This window comes from Lucilia cuprina, chromosome 2 (assembly GCF_022045245.1).
Source record: "Lucilia cuprina isolate Lc7/37 chromosome 2, ASM2204524v1, whole genome shotgun sequence".
NCBI lineage: Eukaryota > Metazoa > Arthropoda > Insecta > Diptera > Calliphoridae > Lucilia > Lucilia cuprina.
In genome coordinates, this window is record NC_060950.1 from 67,259,708 (window position 1) to 67,271,445 (window position 11,738).

At 29.0% G+C, this 11,738-nt stretch overlaps 1 protein-coding gene across 1 annotated transcript in view; it reads right to left on the reverse strand.

Moving 5' to 3' along the window:
• Positions 1-6,987: 6,987 nt before the first annotated feature.
• LOC111689814 overlaps positions 6,988-11,738 on the reverse strand; it is a 5,088-nt gene continuing 337 nt past the window's right edge. The window contains exons 2-6 of the mRNA XM_023452278.2: positions 10,995-11,499; positions 10,687-10,936; positions 10,458-10,628; positions 9,771-9,924; positions 6,988-9,704 (exon numbers count right to left, since the gene is read on the reverse strand). Of these exons, the coding sequence (XP_023308046.2) occupies positions 9,036-9,704; positions 9,771-9,924; positions 10,458-10,628; positions 10,687-10,936; positions 10,995-11,499 (1,749 nt within the window). The 3' untranslated portion in view covers positions 6,988-9,035. The remainder of the gene's footprint in view (positions 9,705-9,770; positions 9,925-10,457; positions 10,629-10,686; positions 10,937-10,994; positions 11,500-11,738) is intronic.

The following is an 11,738-nucleotide window of genomic DNA, read 5'->3' on the forward strand; positions in this document are numbered from 1 at the left end:
ACTTACTAACTTACTAACTTACTAACTTACTAACTTACTAACTTACTAACTTACTAACTTACAAACTTACTAACTTACTAACTTACTAACTTACTAACTTACTAACTTGCTTTAACAAAACTGAAAAAAATCAATCGATTTCATGTCATTCTGCGATATCTAAAAAAAATTTTCAAGTTACGTCTTTGGGTGCGTATGAGTACTAAAATATTAATCATACTCATGCATGGCTTTGAATTCGCGACTATGTTTTCTTTGATCTTTAGACATTTATACAAGTTCAATGCAATAAACAGTTTTACTATAAACTGAATTTTTCTACTAACATTGCAATAGTCAGTATCTTCTTATACTTCATAAAAAAAAACAAAAAAATCAATAAAGAAAAACGGACATTTATATTTCCACTCAAAATATCGGTTTTTGTTAAGAAATAGAATTTGTCAAAATTTGCGTGAAAAACAGGCTTTCATATTTCTACACAAAATATCGATTTTTATTTACAAATAGAAGTGATCATAGATTTACGTTGTTTTGGCTGTATCTCTTATAGTTTTCGAGAAAAACGAACTTTTTTGTTTTCACTCAAAAAATACGTTTTTGGTAGGAAATAAAAGTGATCAGAGATTTAGCTTGTTTTTGCTGTAAATCTTATAGTTTTCGAGAATAACGGACTTTTTTATTTTCACTGAAAAAATACGTTTTTGGTAGGAAATAAAAGTGATCACAGATTTAGCTAGTTTTTGCTGTAAATCTTATAGTTTTCGAGAAAAACAGACTTTTTTATTTTCACTCAAAATATCGGTTTTTGGTTAGAGATGAAAATTATTACAGATTTCGCATATTTTGGCTGTATCTCTAATAGTTTTCGGGAGAAACAGAGTTTTATATTTAGACTCAAAATATCGGTTTTTTGGTTGGAAATAAAAGTAATTATAGATTTCGCTTGTTTTAGCTGTATCTCTTATAGTTTTCGAGAAAAACTGACTTTTACATGTTCACTAAAAATATCGGGATTTGGAAGGAAATAGAAGTGATAAAAGATTCTTGGCGGTAAATATGAGTGATCACAGATTTTCATTATTTTCTCATAGCGTTATTTAAGGATCTACAGTCAATTTTATGTTTTTATTATTAAAATCGATTTTTGGTGGGAAATATGAGTGATCACAGATTTTGATGACTTTCTCGATTGGATCGTTATTTAAAAAAATACATGAAAATACAAGCAATTTTTGTTTTTTCATATAAAAATCGCTTCTTGGTGGGAAATATGAGTGGTCGCCGAATTTGAGCGTTTTTTAGTAACTAAATCGATTTTTGGTGGAAAATATTAGAAATCGCAAATTATCGTTATTTTCTTAATTGAAGCTTTATTTAAGAAATTTCAGTAAATTTTAGGTCGTAGCCTATGCAGAGAGTCTGTATTAGGACTTCTGCTGACCAACTTTAAATATTAAAATTGTAACCAATTACATTACATCCCACAATTTTATAATCAAAACGAAAACTCTCACTTGTTCTATTGCACATCAAGCAGTTACAGGAAAAAATTCAATTCCAAAGAAAAAAAAAAAAAAAAGGAAATAAATCAGCAACACAAAAAATTCCTATTCAATCGAAAAATGTTCCATAGATTAAATACTTTGTTTTCCTTTCTCTTTTTCATGCTCTACATTGGCCTTTAGCATCAAAGATGTATACTGTCAGGATTCAGAACATAATAGGAATTGTGTTTAGCATGAAGCACATGCAAAATACAAACTGCAACAACAGCAAGGACATGAAGCAGCAACAGCAGCAGCTGTGTAACATGCAAAGAAAGCATTTTGAAGGACATAATCTTTATGCACAAGACACACAGACAGACAGACAACGAAAAGCAAAAAATGTGAATGTGTTAGAATAATAGAAAAAGAACATTTTTTTAAATAAGAATATTTCTGTTTGCATGAATGAAGGCAAAATCGAAAATAACTATAAGAATATAAATACATTTAAGCTCCATAGTTGTTGTTATTTCGATGCTGCCATTGTGTTTAACACTTCTTGTTTTCTCTATTTTGAAAGAAAAACTATTTTATGGATTGGAAATTTAGTACATCGAATGCAAATATACGTACAAATGTAAAAATGTAGTTCAGTAGTATTGTATGTATATTCGAGTGAATGAAAAGTGTATGAAAAATTTTTTGAGAATTTTTTTTAAATTGGTGTTAATACTTTACTAAGTTCTACTAACTTTAGTTTAAATTTTACTTATTTTTCTTATTAGAAAAGTTATAGGAAAATTATTGTTTTTTTAAGGAATTTTAAATGAGGTTAAGTTAGTTTTAAAAGTTAAATGATAAAAGAAAATAAAATAAGTTTTTAATTTCAAATTGTCTAAAATATCTTAAATTATAATAAAAATACTTATTCCCGATTAAGCTTCTAAAAACTTTTTATTTGATGTTGGCAGTAAGTTGGCAGATCTGTGCTTAAACTATCGAATCAACTACATCCATTACAACTTCCAGCTGATAAGTAGCAGAGCTTTTATTAAACTACTCTCACAGCAACAATTTGAACTTATACTCGATCGCTTTTTTATACTAAAGTCACTGTTTCAAATCTTCAAGAAACACCATCATAGGCTTCAGTAAGTTACGAATAAAGCCCAAAACGCCGCAGTTAATGTCTAGAAATAACTACTTACTGAGCATCGATCAATGTTTCGATTTAAATTCTGACGTTAGCCACTATTAAAGCTTAAAATTGATAGCTTGAAATGACATAGAAATAGCTTTACTTTAAATACTTACAATTAGGTTTCTATTGTTGAAACCAAAAGTCGACTTTTCGTATTTAGTTAAAAGTCGATTTTTCGACTTTTTGCATTTTATGAAAAGTCGATTTTTCTTATTTGTATGGGGACTAGGGTCAAATAAGGGCCGATCGTTACGAAAATCTGCAGTGTGGTTTATACTTATATAAAACTTGTTTGTGCCAATTTTTAGAGAGATAATAGTATATTTGGAGTAATTATGGTATAAAAAGCGAAAATCGGGAGGTAAGGTTGTATATGGGGTAAAATAATGGACCGATTTCAACCATTTTCAATAGACTTCGTCCCATGCTTGGTCCAAATTTCATCAAATTATATTGAAAATTGCGGCCTGTACCTTGCGCACAAGGTTTACATGGACAGCCAGCCGGACAGACGGACGGACTACTCAAAAAATGATTCTGAATCGATCGATTAAATTCGACTTTTAAGTTTTTTTAACTTCACGACTTTTTCCAACTTTTCGACTTTTATTGACTTTTCGACTATTTTTTGACTTTTTTCGACTATTTTAGAGTTTTTGACTTTTTTCCACTTTTTTAAAATTTTCGAAGATTTATGACTTTTTTCTACTATTTTCGAGTTTTTGACTATTTTTGACTTTTTTCCGACTATTTTAGAGTTTTTGACTTTTCTTCCACTATTTTTAAATTTTCGAAGATTTATGACTTTTTTCTACTATTTTTTGACTTTTTTCGACCTATCGACTTTTTCCAACTTTTTTCGACTTTTCGACATTTTCCAACTTTTTAAGAGTTTTTGACTTTTTTCCACTTTTTCAAAATTTTCGAAGATTTATGACTTTTTTCTACTATATTCGAGTTTTTGACTTTTTCCGACTATTTTAGAGTTTTTGACTTTTCTTCCACTTTTTTAAATTTTCGAAGATTTATGACTTTTTTCTACTATTTTCGAGTTTTTGACTTTTTTCGACCTATCGATTTTTTCCAACTTTTTTCGACTTTTCGACTTTTTTTTAACAGACGATAGTCGAGTTATGGACTTTTTTTGGAACAAAATAGTCGTCATAGATTTTTCGATTTTTTTCCACAAAAAGTCAATTGTTCGATTATACGAAAGTGGATTTGTAGAAACCTAGTCACAATTAAAGCTCGAAAAACACAAATAACTAATCCACATTTACAGCTTAGTATCGACTACTTACTAAGGCGTGGCAAAGACTTTAAAATGGCTACTTAGTGACACTTAAAATCTATTACTTGAAATAAAACTGTTAAAGCTTAATTGGCAAAACTAACAAGTCTTGATTTAAGCCTATAGACTTCGTCCCATGCTTGGTCCAAATTTCATCAAATTATATTGAAAATTGCGGCCTGTACCTTGCGCACAAGGTTTACATGGACAGCCAGCCGGACAGACGGACGGACTACTCAAAAAATGATTCTGAATCGATCGATTAAATTCGACTTTTAAGTTTTTTTAACTTCACGACTTTTTCCAACTTTTCGACTTTTATTGACTTTTCGACTATTTTTTGACTTTTTTCGACTATTTTAGAGTTTTTGACTTTTTTCCACTTTTTTAAAATTTTCGAAGATTTATGACTTTTTTCTACTATTTTCGAGTTTTTGACTATTTTTGACTTTTTTCCGACTATTTTAGAGTTTTTGACTTTTCTTCCACTATTTTTAAATTTTCGAAGATTTATGACTTTTTTCTACTATTTTTTGACTTTTTTCGACCTATCGACTTTTTCCAACTTTTTTCGACTTTTCGACATTTTCCAACTTTTTAAGAGTTTTTGACTTTTTTCCACTTTTTCAAAATTTTCGAAGATTTATGACTTTTTTCTACTATATTCGAGTTTTTGACTTTTTCCGACTATTTTAGAGTTTTTGACTTTTCTTCCACTTTTTTAAATTTTCGAAGATTTATGACTTTTTTCTACTATTTTCGAGTTTTTGACTTTTTTCGACCTATCGATTTTTTCCAACTTTTTTCGACTTTTCGACTTTTTTTTAACAGACGATAGTCGAGTTATGGACTTTTTTTGGAACAAAATAGTCGTCATAGATTTTTCGATTTTTTTCCACAAAAAGTCAATTGTTCGATTATACGAAAGTGGATTTGTAGAAACCTAGTCACAATTAAAGCTCGAAAAACACAAATAACTAATCCACATTTACAGCTTAGTATCGACTACTTACTAAGGCGTGGCAAAGACTTTAAAATGGCTACTTAGTGACACTTAAAATCTATTACTTGAAATAAAACTGTTAAAGCTTAATTGGCAAAACTAACAAGTCTTGATTTAAGCCTATAAAACTTTTATTCTAAAGCCAACTTTGACTGGATCTTAAAATTAACTTCTTAGAATTAAGTTTAAAGCTTTAAATGAACTAAAGCTTTTGAAGAAATACTCAGACGTACACAGTGAAAACATCAACGAACTTTTAAAGAGTCGTTTGAAGCTTTAGAGGCACCTTTTCCGTAGCCAAATTGACAACAAAAAAGAATACTTTTTGAAACAATATGAAAGTACGATTAAAGTATAAAAGAACTAGGGCTCTTAATGTACTACTTAAATATAAAACCTAGCAAACAAAGTTTTAACAGCCATGATCAAAGCTTCCATTAACTTTTCAAAAGCATACAAAGAACTATATAAAGCTCAAATCCATAATTGATTCAATTTAAATATTTATTTAAAGAAATCACAATAAAAGCTCAAATTTAACATCTAGGAAATGCTGCAAGACTATAACTCATCTATCTATCTATCTATCTATCTATCTATCTATCTATCTATCTATCTATCTATCTATCTATCTATCTATCTATCTATCTATCTATCTATCTATCTATCTATCTATCTATCTATCTATCTATCTATCTATCTATCTATCTATCTATCTATCTATCTATCTATCTATCTATCTATATATCTATCAATAGAAAGCTATGCATTTTTATGGTTGCAATATAACAGTTGAACTTGAAGTGATATAACATTTTGTTATAAACTTGTATAAGGTTATAACACTTTAGTAATTCTTAAAATTGTATCCTCAAAAATTATAACTGTTATATAGTATTTCTGCTAAAATTGTTATATTTTCAAAGCTTTCAATTTTATTAACAACCCTCGTGAAGTTTCATACTTAACCAGTTTATAACATACAATTTAGATAATATTATCCCAAAAGCTTTCCCTAAACTTTTTTATTGAACAACTTTATTAACCCTTTAAAGAAACACTTATGATTTTTTGTATCCATATCATTTTTATAAACATTTATTTTCTTAAAGTTTTTATTTCTCATAAATTATTTATAATTGTTTATGTTAGTAATTATATTTTATTTATATAACTAAGAGCTACTAAAAAAGCACAATTAAAATGTTATAATATTATATTTACAAAATATAGAAAAATAAATTAAAAACTATTGTTTTATATAAATTTCTTTTATTTAGAGTTTTCACAGAAATTTAAATTTTAGGTTTTTATTTTAAATATTTGAAATATCAGGTTGTAGCGTTGTTTATATCAGGAGGTTTATCAGAAAAAATATTTATTTATTATTAAGTTTATAGGTAGAGTGAGTTTATTAAAGAATTAGAATGTGTTTTTTTTTCAAGATTTTTGTTTATGTCTATTTAACTAAACTAATAGTTTACATAACTAATAACTACTTAACCTTAAGAAGCCTTAAAAATGTTATATTTATAAATCTTTTTTTGTAAATTTAATTTTTTAGGTTTTCTTTCCAAAATAGTAAAAATAATTAAGGAATATAATGAACACAACTTATGAAATAGTATTTTAAGGACTCATATAATGAATTTCGATGATTTTATTATCAAAATAAAGGAATTTTTAAAGAGTTTTTATTTTTTTTTTTTGTTTAGTTTTAGGGTTAATGTATAAAATATATATTTATGTATGTAGTTGTTTTCTAATATTTATATAATTACGCTTTAAATTAAAATTTGTTTTTTTTTTTAGTTTTTATTAATTTTTTTTTTTTGGGTATATTTTTTAAAAAGCATTGTCTAATTAAAATGTTTCTTTGTAACTATTGTTGGCTGTTTTTATTAAAAATTTTTGCTTAAATTTTTCTTTTTAAATTGTTGTAGTGTTTGTTAATTTTTTGTATTTAATTTGATATGTTAGGCTATTATTTTTTTGTTTTTACTTAAAATAGATCAGCAGATTTAGAAAAAAGGAGCATTTACTTTCAACAAAAAGAAGAAAGATATATTTGAGTTTCAATCGATTTGAAATTTATGCCATTGGAACTTGTACAAATCTACAATTAAAGCTTATACACTGTCCTCTATTTAAATTATAATTTAAAGTTAAATTCAACATTTCACAGAACATTGATCGAAGTACAATTTCAACATATCAGGCATTTAAGATTTTTAATAAAATCTTTCCCCAAAGTCCTCCAATCGATCCTTGAATCTGAAGCTAATTGATGAAGGGAATCACCGTAGCATCGACCCATGTTTAAACCTGAACTTTAAAGTCTTAAAGATTTAAGATCAAGGATCAAGACTTTATAGCTACACGATCGATGACCAAATCCAAATGTTAATGATCGAAAATCCTCGATTGTAGCTTTAATTCAACATCATAAAGATCACGTTGAAAATTCAAATTCAATATCATTAGTGTTTTCAATTGAAGCTGAAATTCAACTTCTTAAAGATCTACGATTGGTGCTGAAATTCAACATTTTAGTGATCTTATTTCAACACTTTAGAGATTTGTAAACGGAGTCAACACTAAAAATATTCGATTAGAGATTAAATCCAATAAAATTTCAATTCATAATTGAAGTTTTAGTTCAACTTTTTGAAGCAATTGGATCTGAAATTTAACATTCTAAAGATCGATGAATGATATATCCTAATGATCCTCATTATTATTGAAATTTAACATCTTATGGATCATTATCTCAACTTTTAAAAGATCAGCGATTGAAATTACAACTTGTAAATTCAATCGCCGACCTTAAGAAGATTCAAAATCGAATGTTAAAAGCAATAGAACTCAGGAGACGATTATATAAAAACCATATATTCAAAATTTAACATTATAAGGTTCCACGATCGATAATACTAAAAAAACACTATTAGGATTCACCCTGAAGATCAACATTTAAAGCCACAATTTGACATTTAAAAGATCTATGATTAAAGATATAATTCAACACCTTATAGAGATCAATATATTTAAATAAGATTCAACATTTCAAAGTTCTCACAGATCCTCAATCGATTCCGAAATTCAACGTTCTACTATGGAATTTGCATCAAGTTCTCGAGCATCGATTCAAATAAAATGAAAATTCTATAAATGAAACTATAATTTAACGTTATTAAGAGATCTACTAGATTAATGTTGAAATGTTACATCCTAAAGATCGTTAGTTGATGCTCATGATCTTAAAGATTGAAGATCAAATTCAAAATCAAATTCAAAGTCGAAAAAAAACTACCAATAAAAATTAATATCAAAATCTCAATGATCGATTATTACACTTCAAAATCAGTATCTTTGGATCCGCTATTGAAGCCGTAAATCAGTATCATAAAAGTACATAACTAAAGCTAAAATCAATATCTTAAAGATTCAAAATAGAAACTAAAATTCAACATTATAAACATCGTCAATATAGATCGCTGATTAAAGGTGAAATTCCATTTGTTAGAGATCGATTAAATTGAATATCTATAGATCCACCTAAATGTTAAAAACCTTCATAAAAGATAAGCGATTAGTACTTTAGATCAACTTTTGAAATTAAATTCTTAAAAATAATCTACGACTGGAGCTCTACTGCATCTTACGAAAGATCAATGTTTGAATCTTGGCATAAGCTAAAGTTAAACGTCTTCTGCGATCAATTAACTCTGAATCAAAAATGAGTTTAAAAAAGCCATATAAAACAGATCTTGAAAAATGTTTTTAAAAACTCTGGAGTTGTTGATTTCTGATTTCTCAAATCTGCTGAAGCTATCAATTTTGTTAGTTATATAACATATATGTTAAAAATTATTTAAACTATTCGTATAATTAATAATAATACTTCCGATTATTTATTGTTTGTTTGCCAGATTAAAGAAAATTATTATTTTATCTTCAAATGTTTTAAACCATTCTTATTTATCAATACTTTTTGTTTTAACGCTTTTATCATATATTTGAGCAATTTTTACTTTATTGCCTTACGATTTAATGATATTCTAGTCTTGCCCTAGATTGACCCTTATCGTCAATGAAAAATACCACCACTTTATGGGGTTTCTTTAAAAGAAATGGATTCATTGCTGTCGTCGTAGTAGTTAAATCTTTCGTTGTTGTTCTTATGCTTGTGGTGGTAGTGGTAATGGTGGATATAGTAGAGATAGCAGTTGTAGTTGTTGAACTACTACTGCTGCTACCACTACTACTGCTACTTTTATTTAGTGTAATCGTTGTTGTTTTATTCACTTTTGAATGTTGTTGTTGTCCAGCATTTGCTGTTTGTGTCTCATTCGTTAATTGGGTATTCGTTAGTATCGTTGTTAAAGTAGTTGCTTTCTTTTTCGCTTGTTTTTCGCGCACGATTTCGTTGTTTTTTACCAATTTATCAATTTTCTTATCTATCGCCGTACTTTTTATTAATTCATCATTTCTATTTACACTCTTATCATTTGTTACCTTTCTTATAATGGGTTTCATTTCCAGTTTGGGTAGTGGTGCCGGTTTGGGTATCGGTGGCAAGGGTGGTAAATCACATTTATCTTTAAGATGACTATAGACACTATAGACACGTTCTACCAAACGATTAACATATTTGATAGCGGTACGATCAACCGTAGAGGGAGCCTTAATACAGTCATTACCACCAAATTCACAAACCTAAAAGGTAAATGGGAAAACAATTTATAGAATTATTTGTTTCTAAACAAAGACAATTCTACTTACTCTATAGTGCTGTAAGATGGCATCGGTAGGTGGTACGTTTAATGAACCCTTGCCTGGTGCATATTCCCAAACAAAATGGTTACCAGCCTCAATAACATCTTCCGGCTTGCAAATGTATTTGGATCGTTGTTTCTGAGGATGTAACTTAAAGCGTCTATATAAGAAAAGTAAGTAGATACTTCAAGTTAGGAAAATTAAGCGTAAATGAACGAATAAAAACTAATTCGAAAAACTTAACTTGAACTGAGCTAGAACTGAACTAGAACTGAACTAGAACTGAACTAGAACTGAACTAGAACTGAACTAGAACTGAACTAGAACTGAACTAGAACTGAACTAGAACTGAACTAGAACTGAACTAGAACTGAACTAGAACTGAACTAGAACTGAACTAGAACTGAACTAGAACTGAACTAGAACTGAACTAGAACTGAACTAGAACTGAACTAGAACTGAACTAGAACTGAACTAGAACTGAACTGGAACTAAGCTAAGTTAGAACTAAAAAGCATAATGTTTGATACTTTGTGGTGTTTTAACATGATCACCAGTTGTTGATTTACCGGATTTTGTACAAGAGGCTCCTTTTAAGCTAACTAAATTTTCTACTCTACTGAGATTTAACTTGAAATCAATTACCTTCTAAACTTCCATTCAAAATACCATTCCATCACAAACTCCACCTACCTTCTTGTTTTTCTCTGAGTCACTAAAGCTGCCTTCAACTTTGCCATATCCAAATTCTCACCATCGACCAAATGGGTGATAAGAGGATCATCGGCAAATTGCAAATAAAAGAAAGCATTTTGAAAAGAATAGGCACCCAAATTACGATTGCGAAAACGGGAATTCAAGGAGCTAAGAAAAGATATCATTACAAATAATGTTAATATTTTAATATATGTATCTAACCTACCTTAATAACTCTTGCAAAGTATCATTTAATCTTGGTACTATAAATTCGTCCAAATCCACTAAAGCCAAATATTTATAACGATACATGGTACGGTATAGACAATCGTTTAAAGCCGCAAATAAGCCTTCAGTACGTATTTCCTTTTGCGAACGCATACGCAAATTCCATGGTAAAATTTGAACCGAGGGAGGATGATAGTTAGGGCTTTTCAAATACTTGGGCGGTGGTAAAGAGGATGTAGATGAAGGATCTAAAAGAAATTTTAGATTTAAGAAAAAATCTACAATATAATTCATTTGTTGACTTACCCTCAAGCTTTTTAGCCGTTTCATTAACATCAAACACATCTTGAGCCGTTGAATTTGCCGGTATATCCCCTCGTATATAATGATCCAGTACACATGAAGCATGAGTACCTACCGTATGATTGTAGAAGGTAAAATGTGACACACCTAATAGGGAATAAAATTCCAGGAATTCCATTAGGAAGAGAGATTGATCATAATCGAAATGAAATGGTTTAACACATATAGCAATTTCATCTTTCATTTCAGCCTCCGAGGGTAACTTATTGATAATGGGAGCTTGGTTAGATTTGGATCGATTTGAAGTCTCAAATTTTGATTCAGCTGTTTTGTTGACTTTCAATAGATCTTCATCCCAGTCAGTATTTCTTAGCTTCAAAATATTACCGGGTGGTGCACGCAGACGTGCTACTATACTGACATAATCAGGAACATCATATTCGGGCGGACGTACTGGACATAGGATAAAACAAGCACTATACTTAAGATTCCAATTTTCTCGAATAACCTAGAGAGAAGAGGGAGTTTTACTGTAAATTTTTTTAAATCTAGTCAAAAGTGTAGTCTGTAGTCTTGACTACAGTCTAGTCTATAGTCTTGTCTACAGTCTAGTCTATAGTCTAATCTATAGTCTAGTCAAAAGTGTAGTCTATAGTCTAGTCTATAGTCTAGTCTATAGTCTAGTCTATAGTCTAGTCTATAGTCTAGTCTATAGTCTAGTCTATAGTCTAGTCTATAGTCTAGTCT